This window comes from Penicillium mononematosum (assembly GCF_028829835.1).
Source record: "Penicillium mononematosum strain IBT 11891 chromosome Unknown utg000001l:1.0-4488741.0:1.0-4491989.0, whole genome shotgun sequence".
In the NCBI taxonomy this organism is placed as follows: Eukaryota; Fungi; Ascomycota; class Eurotiomycetes; order Eurotiales; family Aspergillaceae; genus Penicillium; species Penicillium mononematosum.
This window is the reverse complement of record NW_026643271.1, coordinates 3,646,571-3,664,142: the sequence shown is the minus strand read 5'-3', so window position 1 is coordinate 3,664,142 and position 17,572 is coordinate 3,646,571. Positions and strand designations below refer to the sequence as shown.

The window sequence follows — 17,572 nt, the reverse complement described above, 5'->3', positions numbered from 1 at the left end:
GCCAACTCAGATCAAGTTGAACCCAGTACGAGGTAGGGATATTGGAGCCTCAGTACCAGACAAATCTGCTCAGTCAATTCTCGCGGTTTTACTTGAACAGCCCTTCTATGACGACCGCGCTTTTTACCATCAACCCACAATTTGCAGAACATGGAGAACCTTTGGAATCAAAAAATTACAGATGGATACAGGCCGCATAAGCAACGAACTATTCTTAAGAGATATATGTGAAAATGATGTGAGAAATTATTCAAAGGGCCAGCTTAATACACTCCAATACAGGCTAAAGGCTCCATTTCCCCTCTCCCAAGTACACCTTTCCCTCCCGGTGATAGTCAATCAAGCATTTCATTTGCCGAAGCCCATCAAAGACCTCTACTAACGCATCGAGTGCCACCGTCGTCCACCCATGATAACTCCCACGCTGTTCCCGAAGAGAGTCAGATACACATTCCATGCCGGGTTCCGCAAGCGGGTGATCACCAATCCTCGAATCCGGGAAATTCTCCTCAATAACCTTCACCCAGCATCCACCCACATTTGCATCACTCTCAGCCATCGAGGAAAGATCCAAAACACCTTTCAAGTGCGACAACGCTCCATCATCTAGCATCAAGCATATGCGCAGTCTGCTCGGGAGCTCTGTTTCTGGTAACCCGAGCGACACCTTAAACTCGTGGAATATCTGTCGAATCTCTTCCACATTCATATCGGCGTACATTTCTCGCGAGTTGAAAATCTTGGTTGAATATGTGTTTGTGAGGATTTCGATTTCTTCATCGGAGCCTATCAACGTCCGGCGAAACGCCCGGGCCACGGAACTGTTGAGGTAGCGCATAAACACGGGGAGCAGACGTTTGGTTTCGGGGGCGTATGAGGTGCGGTAGACGATAGGTCCCCATGATAGGGTGAGAAAATCGCGTTCTGGGCCTGGCGGTAGGGATCTCAGGCCTGGCAATGATCCGAGTCGGTAGACTTCTTCTTTCAGGAATACGCTGGCTGGGGATGTATATTGCTTCGGTGCTGGCTTTGGGATATCGCCTCCCAGTGGGACTGCGACTTCCATATTATATTGTTGTGAGCTTATCATAGCGGTTGGTTTGTATATTAAGGAGAGTGTATATTCCGTCAGAATTGAATGGAGCAGACTAAGAAGCAGATTTCAGAAGAGGCCAATCATGGCGTCATTCCCATACTTTGTAGAGGTTGAGGCGATGTACTCTGGAGTGGCTGAACTTGTGCCTATCCAACATGATTGGCTCAAGTCTGCTATCAAATGGAAAATTGAGGTTCTAGAATGGTTCCTTATTACTGTTGCAATTAGGACTGGATGCAGCTGTATATATAGTCCCGTTGACGTCAACGATCACGAACATCATATAATTCATCTCAACCATTGATCTACGTATGTATGCAAAATCAGGTTTATCTTGCTTAAATTGGATCTAAGCAGCAGCATTTAAGAAATGGAATCTGTAAGAAATATATTAGTATGAACAAATGTATTGATGGACATGCTATGTACAACGTGGTGGCTTGACACTAAAACATGAGAAAAGCTTAAGAAGACAAAGACGAGTCAAGTTACCAATTAAATTGAGGTGATTTCAATATCAAAATGCAGATATACAACATTGCAGGTACCCAATAAGCCAAAAAGCGAATGTGAAAGTACGGAAAGGCCGTGCCTGAAAGCCAAGGAAGGACCTCGGCCCATTTGGATCCCCGCAATCCCGAGATCATACGCGAATCCGAACTTGACATCTCCGTGACCGTTGACACTTGTTTTGATACCCTAGCTTGTTTGAAGATCTCCTTTTCTTCCTCTTTCTCTTTCCCTTTTCTACCGCCTTCGAGCGACCGCGCCGGTCAGTTGCTCATCATGCTCCATTACCGCACGCAAGGATATAACGGTTGCGCTGTCAAATACTCCCCATTCTTTGACAATCGGCTCGCTGTTGCAAGCTCTTCAAACTTTGGTCTAGTTGGCAATGGCCGTCTGCATATTCTGGAACTGACTGCCAATGGAATCCAACCACTAAAATGGTAAGTGGAATGTTCGCAGACCCCGCCGCCGCCGCCGGAGTGTGCAGGACAGTCGGAAAAGAAACAACATAGTTCTAACCATTTGGCGCTATCGCAACCTCCAGGTTTACAACACAAGACTCACTATATGACCTCGCATGGTCCGAAATCCACGAGAACCAAGTCCTCGCCGCATCAGGCGACGGCAGCATCAAATTATTCGACTGCACAGCGAACGACTTCCCAATCTCAAACTGGAAAGAGCACGCGCGGGAAGTATTCAGCGTAAGCTGGAATCCCGTCGCAAAGGACCGTTTCTGCTCAAGTAGTTGGGACGGCACAGTCCGCATCTGGTCGCCACATCGCCCACAGTCCCTCCTCACCCTCCCAACCCACAGCTGCACCTACTCCGCATCCTTCTGTCCACACAGTCCAGATATTATCTCGTGCGTGACGTCAGACTCATACGTGCGCGTTTTCGATCTCCGCACCCCGGCCTCCGCCTCAAACCACCTCGTCACTCAGATCCCCATCCACGCCGGACCCCCCCGCGCCTGCAATCCCCGGCCAACCCGGTGGCCCTGCCCCGCCTGCTGAGGCCCTCACCCACGACTGGAACAAGTACCGTCCTACTGTTCTGGCTACAGCCGGTGTTGACCGTGCTATCCGGACGTTTGATATCCGGGCCCCGCAACAAGGGCCGCTGTCCACTATGCTCGGACATGAATATGCTGTGCGGAAATTGGCTTGGTCGCCGCATCTTTCTAATGTTCTTTTGAGTGCTAGTTACGATATGACTTGTCGAGTGTGGAGTGACCGGTCAGATGTGGCGGGCGGGGATATGGACATGATGCGCGCTGGTCCAGTGGTCGGCGCGGAACTTGGGCGCATGGGTAGACATACTGAGTTTGTGACGGGTGTGGACTGGTGTCTCTTTGGCAGTGAGGGCTGGTGTGCTAGCGTTGGCTGGGATGAGAATCTGTATGTGTGGGATGTGCGAGCCACCATGTCATAAGATATTTGAAATATCAACCATTATATATCGCTCTGGCAGGGTCCAGAAGCTTGTCAACTTTTTTTCCGGGCGTAATCGAGCGATGCTATGTGATGGTTTACTAAAGATGTGTGTTTAAGATCAATATTGGGTTTCCTGATAGCTTGCTGTCGGAATAGACTGAATAACTTGAGAGGGATATTGATCATTTTATTTCGTAAGTTTATATGTCGGAGAGGCTAAAGACACAATGCATGATGCGATGTAAGGACAAATGCGTCATGGCTGTCTATTCCCCAGGCTTAATGGTTAAGCCTTTTGTTCGAACTCTGCAGCAACTCAATGACTCGAACGGCTGGTATTCCTGAACCGCGCGAAAATGACTTCAAATCAAGAGATGCTCAAAATCTTGACAACACCATCCCTGACGAGTATTGAGGGCATGGAGACTTAGGATCCACGGTCAGTGAGACAATATCGACGCATTGCCCACAACTTCCCAGTAATATAAGGGATCCAGCGACAGACAAATCTATTTCCCGCCGAGTCTGCTCTCGACCTTCTTGCGCTCGCTCTCGCGAAGCGCAGCAATCTCTTCCTTGGAAGCATTGACAGCTGCATGCACCTGGTTGAATGGGTTCTCCTCGCTCTTCTCGAATTCCTTCCGGCAAAGATCCATACGCTGGTTCCGGCGCAGACCGGGGTTTTCCTGCTCAATCTCTGGCAGGCGCCTCTCCTCAAATGCGGCATATGCGGCCTTGAACCGACGCTCCGGGTGTCTGTCGATCTTGGATGTGTCCTTGGAGGCTAGAGACAGGGCATCTAGTGCGTTATCGATACCAGTGGCGCTGAGAGCAGATGCCTTCTTGCTTCCTGCAGGAGCATCATCCAGTTGTGAAAGATCGAGACCGCGAGTCTTCTTTTGTGCGGTCTTGGCGTTCGCGCCTTTGCCTTTGGCTGGTTGAGAGGCTTCTTCCTCGGCGAGTAGGGCCTCGCGCTCGGCCTTCTTGCGGGCAGCCTCAGCTTTCTTGGCTTCAGCTTCCTCCCTATAGATTGACGATGATTAGGTCGGTGCTCGAGGACATAGTGCTCGTTGGGAGATTGAGTTCACATACTTCTTAGCATTGGTCTTGGATCCCTTCGCCCATTGCTTTTCCTCCTCTGCAGCTTTCTTTTGGTCCTCAGCGGCCTTCTTTGATGCTGCGGCGTCGGCTTTCTGTACGGCACTGTCAGCTTTTATCCAAATGATCTTGTGCTTGAGGGATGTGGCAATAATAGCGGGGGCGGGGTTAAAAAAAAAACATACACGAGCGTTGCCGGCGGCCTTCTTGGAGTTCTCACCTGCTGCTTTCTTGCCTCCCATGGTGAAATATGATGTCCAAACTAAGCACTGGACGGTATCTGAGGAATGGATGTGAAAAGAAAAAGGTGGAATCGAGTCTCTACTATATGATCTGATCTGCGGGACCAATATGCCGACTCCGATGAAGGCGGTGACGCTATCCATAGCCCGTGCGGCAATATTGATGCCTTGTTAATCTGGCAACAATCGGAGGTTCCCCAGCATTTGTAATCTCCTATCTTGCCTGGGCCGCATCTTGAAGCTGTCTGTCTTCTTCCGGCCATTTGTGATATGGCCTTGATATGGTCCTTATGATTGATATCTGTGGCCTCTGATTTGATTTGGGCTTTGTCGCTGCTGATTTCACATTTACCGACTAGTAATACAAACAGTTTTCCTCCCCTTACTATGCCCTGATCGTCCGTCACAATGGCTTTGCTCTTCCGCTTTCTACAGGCGTTCGCTGTACTGCTCCTTGTTAGCACAGTTACCGCTGAACACACCTCTAACTGGGCGGTACTTGTATCTACCTCTCGCTTCTGGTTCAACTACCGCCACCTCGCCAATGTCCTCTCACTATACCGAACCGTCAAACGGCTCGGCATTCCCGATTCACAGATTATCCTCATGCTCCCCGATGACATGGCTTGCAACCCCCGAAACGCTTTCCCCGGAACCGTTTACAGTAATGCAGACCGCGCCGTTGATCTATATGGCGACAACATCGAAGTGGACTACAGGGGGTACGAAGTGACCGTGGAGAACTTCATCCGACTCTTGACCGACCGCCTTGACGAAGACGTACCGCGCAGCAAGCGCTTGGGATCCGATGCCGGCAGCAATGTGCTAGTGTACATGACCGGACATGGAGGCGACCAATTCCTAAAATTCCAGGACGCCGAAGAGATCGGCGCATGGGATCTTGCGGACGCGTTTGGACAGATGTGGGAGAAGAAGCGCTATCATGAGCTGTTGTTCATGATCGACACCTGCCAGGCCAATACGATGTACACACATTTCTACTCGCCTAACATCGTGGCCACAGGCTCCAGCGAGATCGACCAGTCTTCCTATTCCCACCATGCGGACAACGACGTCGGCGTCGCTGTCATTGATCGCTGGACATACTATGTCCTTGAATTCCTTGAGACACAAGTGACGAGTGTCACTTCCAAACTGAACCTGGGCGATCTGTTCGATTCCTATGATGAGTCGAAGATCCACTCTCAGCCGGGTGTCCGGTGGGATCTGTTCCCTGGAGGCGAGCAAGAAGGCCGCCTGCGGACGGTGGTTGACTTCTTCGGCAATGTCCAGAACGTGGAAGTTGAGAATGCGAACGCCACAGAGCCTGGCTCTCTCAAGGAAGATTTGGCTGAGATTGCGCGCCTTGTGGAGAAGTGGCAAAAGCGTGATGAGGAATATTCAGCCATACTTGGTAATTCCGCTGGGAATGTCACCGAAGACCTGCCTTCGTCCTCTTTGCATCTGAAGCTGAAGAGCACTGTTGGGACGACTAAAATGGCTGAAGACAACAGCTGGGGCAAGCGGCTAGTTGGAATCTCCGTCGTTGGTGCATGCACCGCTATTTGGGTGGCTGGATCAATTCTCGGCCGCTCGTCTGTTTAATATTATGCCACAAAGCACCAGGCCTTCTTTTCCTTGGCAGCAGTCTTAAGTTTCTCCCCGGAGTCATGGATGCATGGTCATAATGTCTTCACTGGAATAATTTTGGGAATATAGCATGTTCATGGCGCAATTCGTTAACTCTGTGATTATTCAATTTAGAAGATATAATTTGATCCAACACCCCATGGGCAACAACTATGCTTTTTTGAGACACGTAACCTATGACAACCCAAAAGATGCAGGCTGGTATTGCAGACCTCGGAGCGACCATTGAAAAACCCCAGATGTCAGAACCCGAAGTCTGTCTCCGGTGGATCTACTACAATTCGAAGTTGCAGAAAGGTGATAGTGCAGGTGTGATTTTGGAGCTCCCTCCGCATATCAAGAATATCGCCAATGGGCCTTTGCCAGCTGAGACCCTGAAAGAAATGTTGACTGCTTTGGAAGAGACTGCGTGGTAGAGATCCGAACAAAGGATTTGCGCGTGGTAAGACTCAATTATAGATGAAAGATTTCGCGTAAAGTACCCAATTTGCAAAGCAAGAAGGTGAACCAACCAGTATTTTTGGAAGATCTATACCCATGTTGAATTCAAGGAGTTAAAGAGTAAGACATTCAGATAATGAAATATCCAAGTAATAAAAGAAACGGAGCAAATATCGTCGAGGTGATGAAGAGGTATGGAATCCCGGCACGTGCCTCCCGACGCGTCGCGCTTGTCCACTTCCCCGGCGCTATGAGAGACTCTTTGCTGCAAGGGCTTCACCCCAAATAACCACCTCACATTTCTGGGTTTATTCTTACAAGCTCTCTTTCTTCATGAGCTGTCGCATGAGCATATGACAATCCCAAGCTGGCCATGTATCTCCCTCGGCAGCTCATCTCACACCTCTACCTACAACTCCTCCGATCTCACCACCCACTTTCTCCACCCGTCTTGATTCTCGTGGCATTAGAGCCAGACGCGCTATGTGCCTGTCGGATACTCACGTCTTTGTTAAAACGCGACTATATCCCTCATAAAATCCAACCCGTTGCAGGATATGGCGATCTGTCGCGTGCGGGGGAGGAGCTAGTCCGCCCAATGCAGACCACCAATGGTGGCAGCGGCGGAGTTGTGGTCTGTCTCGGTGTAGGTGGTCTGGTCGATTTAGGCGAGATACTGGCTTTGACCAATCCCGAGGACGAGGTGGAAGATATGGGAGGCGTCGAGATCTGGGTATTCGACGCGCGACGGCCGTGGAACCTGGGGAACGTCTTTGGTGGACAAGCTGGGATGGGCCAGGCCATGGCTGAAATCGATACTAATGCGCGACGGCGAGGACGTGGGGTTGACAAAGGTTGTATCACTTCCGCTTACACGTCTAAGAATGGTGGGATCATCGTGTATGACGACGGAGACATCGAGGAAGAGCTCCACAATGAACGAGAGGCATACTACGCGTTACTGGAAATGCCAGAGGTAGACGATGACGATGACGACGCGAGCGACGACGGGTCCGAAGACGAAACGCGAACAGGGTCAAAAAAGCGCAAGTCCTGGTCAGGTCGCGAGGACGATGAGGATTCAGAAGGAGATGAGCCGCCCCACCAACGGAGGAGAAGCAATTCAGTAGGTTTTGGCATTTCTACGACCCGACAATGGACTAATGCGTGATATAGGGCTCTTCTATTGCCTCGACTCCGACTCGCCGCCAAAAGACTGGAATCAATTCTTCGAACTCGTCGCGATCTGTGACACCGACAACTGACTCGCCATCTCCAGCCGAGGCAAAGCAACCCTCAGCGCGATCATTAAAGAAACGGTTAATTAATCTCAAGCGAAGACACGACGCTGTTCTACAATCATACTATTCGTCTGGAACCTCATACTCCGAACCAATTTCGTCCCTGATCTACTCTCTGGCATCTGAGCTTGGACGAGATGATAACGACCTGTTGTGGCTGGCTATTGTCGGTGTCTCCAGTCTGGAACTCAGTGGTCGAACAATGACTGGAGTGGGTATCTCAAACACATCAGAATCAGGAGGCTCAGCAGGCTGGGGTGGCCAACGTGGTGAACACATCCGTCAAATACTTCGCGATGAAGTGCATCGTTTGAACCCGCCTGATCCTCTGGAATCAAACCGTGACATTCGAGGAGAAATCAACGGTGTCATTCCAACAACCGCTAGATCACCCACCGACACGTCGATTCGTCTTTCTCCTGAACCGCGATTTCTTCTTGTCCGGCACTGGTCACTATACGAGAGTATGCTTCATAGTCCATATCTTGCACCGCGGCTGCATGTCTGGACTGAGAATGGCCGCAAACGCCTGCACAAACTTCTGGCCAAGATGGGAATTAGTCTGACCCAGTGTCATCAATACTATACCCACATGGACATGGAATTGAAGCGTGTATTACGATCACGGCTGCTCAAGTACGCCCCTATGTATGGCCTAGATGGACTCGTACCGGCAGAGGGATCTGGGAGTGCGAGTGCCCGTGAGGGCTGGGGATTTGTGCGTTGCTGGGGCTGGAAGGCTTGCCTCTCTGCCACAGACGTGGGCGTCATTGTGGGTGCAATGCTGGAAGTTGGGCCACATGAGACTTTGGCTTCTTGGGACGCCAAACGTCTGCCACGAGCACGCGATGATACGGAGAACAGTGGAATCACAGGCGAATCTGACTTGGCTAGTCTGCTGCCTCGGTTCTGGAGTGCGTACGACGCCCTTTCGTTAACGTCCGAATCACCCACGATTCTCCTTGAGTCTCTACCCCTGGCTCAACATCTGCACCGTGCTATCCTTCGCACCGGTACCTCCTTGCTCTCTAAACATCAAATCCGTCATCTTCGAGCATTCCGCATTGCTGTAGTCAAGGACGGACCCGACGTCAAACTCTTCACAAACCCTGGGGCCTTGACTAAATTGGCCTTGTGGATCGCCGAGGCCATTCGAGTTCAAGAGAAAGAGCGGGGTGACTCAGTCAAGATCGGCCGCAAGAGAGCAGCAGGAACTCCTCTCGTCCTTGCTGGCCTCGACGAAGACCGTGATCTCTATGTAGTCGTCGGCACCGGTGGTGGCGGCGGTGTTGTTGATTTCGCTGCCATGTCCAAGCGCCAAGAGGAGCGCAAGAAGAAGAAAGAAGCAAAGGAAAAGAAACAGAAAGAGCGATCAGAGCGCCGATCCAAACGAGCAGCGGAGCGTGCCGAGCGAGAAGAGGAGACTGGCGCCGAAGACGAAGATTCGGAAGAGTCCGAGTCCTCATCGGAATCGGAGTCCGAGGACGAGGAAGATCCGCGTGGAAAGAAGCATCTTCTCCGCAACCGGTTTGGTATTGCTTTCCAGGAGGTAGTCCAGGAGACGAATGCCCGTGTGCGCATTGACAGCTTCGAGCATTGTGTTGTCGAGGTCCAGAAGGATGACCTTGGCGGCTTCCTCGAAGCATTGAGTTTCCGCAGTGTGGTGGGCTAAAACCCCTCTACGAACAATCACGCAGTCTACGACCTGTCATCTTTGTTTAATTTCTTCGACGCATGGGATAGGAAGGATATATGGGAGGGGATACTGGACTCTGAAACCGGCTTCATGCATAATGACCGTTGCATGGCTTTCTACGCTTGCAAGCATTCAAACGCCCTTCATTCTTGCATCTGTCTCCATGGCGTTTATGGTGTTTCTTGTTGTGAGGAAAACATGTTGATTCTATCTAGTCCATAGTTGCATCAAATCTATGCATTTTCGGCCTTCTCTCCGAGAGCTCCGAGAGCTCCCCGCACATTCCCCGCTTGTTGGTCTTCAACTGCTTTAAATACAGCTTTGGAACCCAGTCTCATTTAACAAATAGTGCAGAAATAGGAAAAATACCCCAATTCCTCACCATGTCGCAGCCCGAGTACCCCGTTCTTCCCCGCGAGAGTACCCTCGCCAACCTCCCCGCAGAGTATCCCACCGACGCGCAAGAGCAGATCACCCAAATCCTCACAACAGCCTCAATCAACCGGCTAGTGGTGCTAGACGACGACCCAACCGGAACACAGACCTGCCATGACATCTCCGTCCTAACAGTCTGGGACATCCCAACACTAACAGACGAATTCCAATCCACCAAGCCAGGCTTCTTCATCCTCACAAACTCGCGTGCCCTCCCACCAAAAGAAGCAGAAGCACTCATCCACGAGATCTGCACGAACATCGCCCAAGTCGCCAAAACAACAAACCAAAAGGTCGACATCGTCCTCCGCAGCGATAGCACATTACGCGGCCACTTCCCCCTCGAGCCGGACGTGGCGCAATCGGTCTTTGGCCCCGCAGACGCACTTGTTCTCGCCCCGTTTTTCTTCCAAGGTGGGAGGCTTACCATTAACGATGTGCACTATGTCACCGAAGGCGACAGCCTCGTCCCAGCGGGCGCGACGCAGTTCGCCAAGGACGCAACGTTCGGATATAAAAGCTCCAATCTGCGGGACTACGTGCTCGAAAAGGCGCCCGGTCGGTTCAACGCAGACCAATTATGCTCTGTGACAATCGAGGAGATCCGCACCGGTGGGCCGCAGGCCGTTTGCGAGAAACTGCTTGCTGCACCGCTTGGCGGGGTGGTGATCGTCAACGCGGCTGCGGAATCTGATATGCACGTCTTCGTGGCGGGATTGCTACTTGGTATGCCGGAGATCCGTCCTGCTCTTTGTTTGACTAGACTATGTAAGCCTGATGGCTAACACGTACCCAGCTGAATCTAAGGGCAAACACTTCCTATACCGCACAGGCGCGGCCTTCGTCTCAACTAGGCTCGGTATCCGTTCTAAAGCACCCATCTCCGCTGCTGAGCTTCACCTGCCCTTACCGCGCCAGACGGGCGGGCTTATTATTGCCGGATCATATGTTCCTAAGACAACAGCGCAGCTGAAAGTGTTGACGGATCGGCGCGGCGCATCGGGTCAGTTGGCGATCATTGAAATGAAGGTCGAGGAACTTGTTGCCTCGCCGGAGAATGCGACGCAGACTGTGCTGCGCGTTGTGCAGGAGACAGAAGCGCATCTGCGGGCTGGGATGGATACGCTCGTTATGACGAGTCGGGCTCTTGTGACTGGCAGCGATGAGTTGTCGTCGCTGAAGATTGGATCTGTGGTTGCCGAAGCGTTGGTTGGTGTTTTGCAGCGGATTGAGGTGCAGCCGCGGTTTATTATTGCAAAGGTATGAATGCTGTATTTTGGTCCCTTGGTTCTGTCTGTTGCCCAGGTGGTGTATTGGTGCTGACTGTCTTCTTAGGGCGGGATCACATCCTCGGATGCTGCGACTAAGGGCTTGAATGTAAAGCGTGCTACTATCGTTGGCCAAGCGGCGCCTGGTGTGCCTCTTTGGCGGTGTGACGAGGAGACTAGTCGCCATCGCAATGTGCCTTTTGTTGTCTTTCCTGGGAATGTGGGCGGAGAGGAGACGCTTTGCGAGTTGGTGGAAGGGTGGAGTTAGATATAGCCATTGGCTTCGTAGATGGGGATCATCCATGGGGATGCTACATTCTTGCTCGTTATATGAAGAAGTCCTCTGTATAGTTTATGTACATATCTAAGAAGGACATCTAAGAAGACATCCAAAAAGACATTCAACAACACGTTAGTACCTACATATATCCCTAATATCATCTCGGGCCAAATATATGGGATAGTTATATGGGATTATTGGAGTCTTACGACAGAGACCATAAGTGGCTAACTTATGCATAATACTCGAGATATTGCAAATGATATGTCATAGAATACCGTGCAGTTTGATTGTGTCGGGGTCTAATAGCATATCTTCTGACACCATTTGCAAAGTAACAGCATATCTATCCCATCGAAACCTCATATCATCCATAAGTCTTTCAGAACTGTTCTCTCACCCCCACCAGAAATTCACACTGATCCCAGCTCTCAATCCACGCACATAGTGCCACCACCCAACAGGAATGTAGAGACACTCGCCTTCCTTGAGAACAGTCTCCACATAGTCGGCGTCCATGAACCCAGGCCACATTTCTTCCCATTGCTCATACTCAGCAGGGGAAGTCTCTATAGCAGCCAAGTCCACCTTGGAAGTGTTGGACATGTCAACCTGTCTGCGAGTAGTTGGTCGTGCCCCAGTTACAGGATCTGGGTCCGCCGTCTCATCAACAGACGTGACCCATTCTTGTCCCCGTGGGTGAATCTGAGAGTCAGGCGTACGTGGCGAGTACAACCGGATATACTTAGTACCCACGACCTGCGCGAGGATATTGTGATAGGGGTCGTGGTGGAGAGGGGAGATTGTCCACGCGGGTCCGATCCAGGTGTTGATGATCGGGTCGCTAGGTATTTCCATAAGCGAGCCTGCAATTGAACTGTGTTCGACTGTGTCACGCTCATTTGGTGGTGTGTCCAACTGGGGGCCATGCGAGGTTTCAGGGGCCTGTGCTTTAATTTTCGCCTCGCGCTCCCGCTGTTTCTTCTCATACACTGGTGTTCCCGGATCTGGGCCCGGCGGAGTGATATAGCAATAATCGGGTACACTAACATCGTTGCGCAAGACGGGTATTTGAGTAAGCAGGTCATGTTGTGCCATGTATGCTGTCTCTCCATCAAGATTCGTGACCTGGGGGTTGTCTTCTGGTGTCCCAGTCGGGGCTAGCTTCCCTTGCCATATGTACTTGTCCACAAACTCTTTGAACGGGATAATCTTCTGTCCCCAGTCCTCGTCGGTATAAGACCTTCCCACCTCAATGGGGACCAATCTGCGACCCCCAAACGTGCGGTCCCACCAGTAGTCCCGCGAAGACCATGGACGCGTCGAAATGGCTGGCCAGTGTTCCATCGAATCTTCTATTACCAGTGGGGTGCGAGTGTTTTGTATGTGGTGTTCGATGGAATCGAATGACGGTGCCGATAATCGCGGGATAGGATGGTCCAGATGGGGGTTACGGATCGCATTTGGGGGGAAGAGAGGAGGCGAGAATTTTCTGCGCTTGGAAGTAGGATATTCTCGGCTGCCAGCGTCGTCGCACTCGAATTTTGGTGATTCTGTAGCTGCCTGCAGCGTGGATAACAAGGATTCCACCAGCTTCTCGCGGAGGGGGGCTCCAGACATGATCAAGACGTTATCAAGGATTGCCACGACGTCTGATAGCCACGGCGCGTCGGGAGAGAGCTTCGGCTCAGTTGCTGCATTCTTTATGTTTTGAATGAGTTCCGGGACAACTAGGTGTTGGGTTTCAAATCTGGCTTTCGAGACCAGGCCGCATTTCGTGATGATGATGACGCAGGCCTTGAAGATAGACGCATCTGTGTAGAGGCGATGCCAGCAGATGTGCACATCCTTAAATGGAAAGGAATGTAATTTCGAGTTGGCAAGCTCAAGTGCTTTCTCGGTGTCGTTGAAGAGAAGATCTTGAGGGGTGTCGCATTGGAGGACGGGGTCGTCAAAGCTCGGCTCGGCGATAACGGACAACGCGTCACTAAGGACCGATGAAAGAGCCATGCCTGAGAGGGAAAGGTGAAGGCGAAGGGAAACAATGAAAGAAATGAAAGAAAGAGATGATGTTAGACCCCGGAGGTAATCCCCAAAGTGTGCCCCCCCCAGGTATGGTGTTCTGGTGAATTCGAATTCCTCCAACCGCGTCCGAAAGAACACCCTCCAGATCATCAAATGGAGCAAAAAGTAATACACCTTTTATATATATATATATATATATATACATGTATTGTCCACAGCATCTACTAAAACTAAAGCCATATGGGAGGATTTTATAGATTGTAGGGGGATATTGCAGGTATTGATATCACATATCACAAGTATAAGATGAAGGCTTGGCCAAGACTCTTTACTTTATGAATGAAAGCACATCCCCTATATTATATTCCTTATGAAGTTCTAGGTACCTAGTTAAGGTGATAACCCTAATATGGGGGGAAAGACAGCCAAATAAGACACCAGAGAAGACACCAGAGAAGACACCAGAGAAGACACCAGAGAAGACACCAGAGAAGACACAGAGAAGACACAGAGAAGAACCAAAAAAGATGCCAAAAAAGATGCCAAAAAAGACATGACAGCTATAGGAGTGTGGTCATATACCCTTTAATATAGGCCACCGATGTTGACCTTGTTTATTATATAGTACAATTCATGATCAAGGGAGTTTTCTAATATACATGCTTCATTCGAGAAGCTCCATCACCAATTTCGGGATTCGAGACACACCCTCACCTCTTTTGGCACTGACCGGAACGACACACACTCTCTCCTTCCAAGCCCTTTCATGACCCGATGGGTGCTCAATCGAACCATCCTGAACACCAGACAAGTATTTCTGCAGATCTCGGAATTGGTCCTGTGTGTTTTCCAGGTCTGCCTTGGTTGCCACGACAAACCAAGGTTTCAAATGCAGAGGTGTCATCGCCAGTGGAGGCAACGAGCCGTCGCGCTTGGTATTCGATGCCGGGGCAGGCTTTTGGCCAAGTATCTGTTGCCGATCCGCATTTTCATCGAATGGATTCCATTCAATGAGGTCGTCTTCCTCAGTAGAGTCAGGATCTGCATCACGCATTCGCTCATACTCTCCAAGTTCGTGCCACAGTTTCTGGAGTTCCTGTACAGGATCGCCGCGACTGAGATCAACCACAAAGGCCAGAATCCCAGCTCGGTCGATGTGTCGAAGGAACCCGAGACCAAGTCCTCGGTCGAGATGGGCGCCTTCCACCAGACCCGGAATGTCCGCAATAGTAAAGTGTGTGCGACGGGCCTTCGACTCAACAAGAGGACGACCCTTCATATCGTCGGTGATGACTGTGCCAATACTGGGAGAAAGTGTCGTGAACTCCCAGTTTCCAATGCGGGTTCGACTGTTGGTCAACGAGCGGAGAAGCGTACTCTTGCCGGCGTTCGGTTTCCCAACCAATCCGACGTCTGCAAGGAGCTTAAGTTCAAAGTCGAGCTCTAGCATCATTCCGCCTTCACCTCGGCTTGCGAATTTTGGTCGCCCCATTGTGCGTGTGGCAAAATGGGGATTCCCCAGCCCGCCAATACCACCGGCAGCCAGAAGCATGGGTTTATCCATAGGTTTTGAAAGGTCCAGCCAGATGGGCGACTTGGGTTCCATGGCTGCTATATTCTGTCGCCGCGGATATGATTTCGGGAACTGCACCATAAGGAAATCAGACGGCTTTGCAGCGGGGTGTAACACCCAGCGGTCGTGCCTGACAGGGTTGAACTCCGCCTCTTCTGTTTCTTCAAATCCTTCTTCGCGTTCAACTTCAGGATCATCGGGATTCCCCCAAACCTCTTTCTCCTCTTTGGAAAGATAGGAAGCTTCTTCTGCTGCCTTGATGCGGGCCCACTCCTCCTCGACCGGATCATAGCGGCTCACCTCTCGCACCACAGTGCCGACAGGTACCTGAAGGAGGACGTCCTCGCCTCGTTTTCCACCCTTGCTTTTACCCTGCCCATTTCGGCCCCTGCTAGCTCTGATAATACCTCTGCGGGCCAGCTTGTGAAGACTCGTCAAACCCTCGACAGTCTGGATGTAGATACCGCCTCCACTGCCACCGTCGCCGCCGTTCGGGGGTCCCTCTTCAACGTATTTCTCGCGCAGGTAAGCAACACAGCCATGTCCACCCGATCCAGCATGTATTTTCACCCGGCATTTGTCTTGAAAAATGAACCGCGAGTAATCCTCCGGGGAAGGGTCCAGATGCGACAGGTCTGGTGTTACCTCGTCAGATACGGCATTTTTGCTGGGATGAGGTGCTGTTTCAGCGGCGGCATTGGTGCTCTGAAATCGGTTCCGTGCGATACATGGTTTTTGGTGGTCTTGTAGGAATAATCGGCTGCAACGGGCTCGTCTTGAAAGGAATGGTCGTACGGGAAGGGAAAAATAAACTCGGGGATGCGCCATGCTGTGTGATTGGCGGCTATCTCTCGCTCATTCTGCAAATGCAGCTGTTTCAACTTCTGATTTAGTCCGGTCAGTGTTGTATCTTGATAGGGCGCAGATATACCGGTTTCTAGTGAATTATCAACAGAATGAGAGATGACTTCAGCGGGATTTCTCAAGGATCCGATAAGGTCACATGATGATAAGCCATTTATAGTATCCCCAGTGAGTGTAAAATATTTGCCTACAGTATATATTTTCTTAATGTCCATTTTTGCCCCTACTTTTCCCTAATCCAGCTCCATGTTTTATGTTTTTACGTATCCACAAATAGGCTATGTAAATATCATGCAGCACAAACCTGACTCGATATTCAGAAGGATTCGCCAAGGACAAACGAGCTGATCAAGGCAATGCCCGACTCTGCGTCTTACCGTTTGCTTGCCACTACCTGATCAAATTTCTACATTGAAATATTGACTATTACAAATAGCCGTTGGGTTTCCACATCTGATCCGTAGGGTCACAACAGCTACGGAGTACCCTGGTTGCATCTGCACGTTGCCGCTGTGACTCCCCGATCCCCATGACGAAGTGACCAATGAACATATGCGGACTCTACTTGTGTCGACGAGCTCATTTCAATCTTGCCTAACTGAGACTCGACTCTTTGTCTAGTTTTTTCTAGTATGTTGTTGAGTAGCTGACATGCAGCAAAGGGGAGTTTGTGGAAGAAACGGTGTGTTCCCTTTGTTTGGTTTAATACTGTATTGTTATTTGCTTTTTCAACCTGCCGATATCTCGAACATCCCTTTTTTCGGTCTTTGGTAGGAATAGTTGTGCTAACCTGTAAAGGGATATCAAAAAACAGAAGCGCAGTGAAGAACCTTGGGAGCTATCAATATGCATCCATGGGTCACCAGCATGACCATTACTCGGGGGCTGGTCATCAATTTGAACCTTATGAGGTCGCAATGACCCTTTCTCGCCCCTACTTATCTGCGGTATCTCTACCAGAAAGTAATCTGTTACAGCCAGCCCGAACTCGATGTCCACATACCAGAGAAACCGGGATACTTTCGCAAGCAACGTCTGTACCACCGAGAAAAAAATAAGCATTGAGCAGTGGATCGAAGATACTACAAAAAGGATTGAGGGGCCCACGATTGCTCTAGGGTTGGCCATGCCCGAGAAACACCTAGGCAGCTTGGAACAGCAGCCTGGTACGGAGGGGCTATCGGAGAGAGTGGATATGCTCGTGAAAAGGATCACAAATTTGAAAGAGGTAGTCCACAGGCAGGAGGAAAAGCTCAAGAAATCTGAAGTACAGGAGAAAATACTTGAAGAAAAGATTGCTAGCTTGCAAGAGCAGCTCAGCATGCAGGACTCCTGTCAATACAACAGCTTTAAAGACAGGCTCGCTATGCACGAAAGACTACTCAAGGTTGCCGACCAACAAATAAGCACACAGCAAGAGCTCATAAAACATTTGCTTGAAGCACAAGTCTCAACTTCACAACAACTTGCCCTTGTTACACGAAAGCTTTCGCAACAAGCTGAACGAGGTGCCCAGCAGCCACAAGTGAGAGAACCCAAGGGACAGCACTCTAATACGGATGGAGTCAACAAAAGTACAGATGCTTCTGATTATGTCCTTGTCTCAGAAGGTGAAACAATTAGCTGAGCTCTTTGGCCTTGTGTTTGTGTCTTTGCA

At 50.4% G+C, this 17,572-nt stretch overlaps 10 protein-coding genes across 10 annotated transcripts; 6 read left to right on the top strand and 4 right to left on the bottom strand.

The window, feature by feature from the left end:
• Window positions 1–283: 283 nt before the first annotated feature.
• On the bottom strand, window positions 284–1,066 carry N7519_001389 (uncharacterized protein; the record flags this gene model as incomplete). Its single annotated transcript, XM_057288167.1, has 1 exon — window positions 284–1,066. One exon carries the CDS (start codon window positions 1,064–1,066, stop codon window positions 284–286), a length of 783 nt encoding a protein of 260 aa, XP_057154250.1.
• Window positions 1,067–1,882: 816 nt separating this feature from the next.
• Window positions 1,883–3,040, top strand: pex7 (putative peroxisome biosynthesis protein (Peroxine-7); the record flags this gene model as incomplete). The annotated part of the gene is made up of 3 exons (XM_057288166.1): window positions 1,883–2,046; window positions 2,151–2,471; window positions 2,551–3,040. The coding sequence occupies 3 exons, from the start codon at window positions 1,883–1,885 to the stop codon at window positions 3,038–3,040; spliced, it is 975 nt and encodes a 324-aa protein (XP_057154249.1).
• A 511-nt stretch (window positions 3,041–3,551) lies between these two features.
• On the bottom strand, window positions 3,552–4,382 carry N7519_001387 (DUF1014 domain protein; the record flags this gene model as incomplete). Its single annotated transcript, XM_057288165.1, has 3 exons — window positions 3,552–4,065; window positions 4,135–4,235; window positions 4,326–4,382. 3 exons carry the CDS (start codon window positions 4,380–4,382, stop codon window positions 3,552–3,554), a joined length of 672 nt encoding a protein of 223 aa, XP_057154248.1.
• Window positions 4,383–4,790: 408 nt separating this feature from the next.
• Window positions 4,791–5,987, top strand: N7519_001386 (GPI-anchored transamidase; the record flags this gene model as incomplete). The annotated part of the gene is made up of 1 exon (XM_057288164.1): window positions 4,791–5,987. The coding sequence occupies one exon, from the start codon at window positions 4,791–4,793 to the stop codon at window positions 5,985–5,987; it is 1,197 nt and encodes a 398-aa protein (XP_057154247.1).
• A 236-nt stretch (window positions 5,988–6,223) lies between these two features.
• On the top strand, window positions 6,224–6,448 carry N7519_001385 (uncharacterized protein; the record flags this gene model as incomplete). Its single annotated transcript, XM_057288163.1, has 1 exon — window positions 6,224–6,448. The coding sequence occupies one exon, from the start codon at window positions 6,224–6,226 to the stop codon at window positions 6,446–6,448; it is 225 nt and encodes a 74-aa protein (XP_057154246.1).
• A 398-nt stretch (window positions 6,449–6,846) lies between these two features.
• Window positions 6,847–9,446, top strand: N7519_001384 (cell division control 45 family protein; the record flags this gene model as incomplete). The annotated part of the gene is made up of 2 exons (XM_057288162.1): window positions 6,847–7,599; window positions 7,650–9,446. 2 exons carry the CDS (start codon window positions 6,847–6,849, stop codon window positions 9,444–9,446), a joined length of 2,550 nt encoding a protein of 849 aa, XP_057154245.1.
• Window positions 9,447–9,853: 407 nt separating this feature from the next.
• On the top strand, window positions 9,854–11,441 carry N7519_001383 (uncharacterized protein; the record flags this gene model as incomplete). Its single annotated transcript, XM_057288161.1, has 3 exons — window positions 9,854–10,631; window positions 10,702–11,165; window positions 11,241–11,441. The coding sequence occupies 3 exons, from the start codon at window positions 9,854–9,856 to the stop codon at window positions 11,439–11,441; spliced, it is 1,443 nt and encodes a 480-aa protein (XP_057154244.1).
• A 408-nt stretch (window positions 11,442–11,849) lies between these two features.
• Window positions 11,850–13,463, bottom strand: N7519_001382 (putative JmjC domain protein; the record flags this gene model as incomplete). Its single annotated transcript, XM_057288160.1, has 1 exon — window positions 11,850–13,463. One exon carries the CDS (start codon window positions 13,461–13,463, stop codon window positions 11,850–11,852), a length of 1,614 nt encoding a protein of 537 aa, XP_057154243.1.
• Window positions 13,464–14,142: 679 nt separating this feature from the next.
• Window positions 14,143–15,879, bottom strand: N7519_001381 (GTP-binding protein Obg; the record flags this gene model as incomplete). The annotated part of the gene is made up of 1 exon (XM_057288159.1): window positions 14,143–15,879. One exon carries the CDS (start codon window positions 15,877–15,879, stop codon window positions 14,143–14,145), a length of 1,737 nt encoding a protein of 578 aa, XP_057154242.1.
• Window positions 15,880–16,906: 1,027 nt separating this feature from the next.
• Window positions 16,907–17,542, top strand: N7519_001380 (uncharacterized protein; the record flags this gene model as incomplete). The annotated part of the gene is made up of 1 exon (XM_057288158.1): window positions 16,907–17,542. One exon carries the CDS (start codon window positions 16,907–16,909, stop codon window positions 17,540–17,542), a length of 636 nt encoding a protein of 211 aa, XP_057154241.1.
• Between the last annotated feature and the right edge of the window lie 30 nt (window positions 17,543–17,572).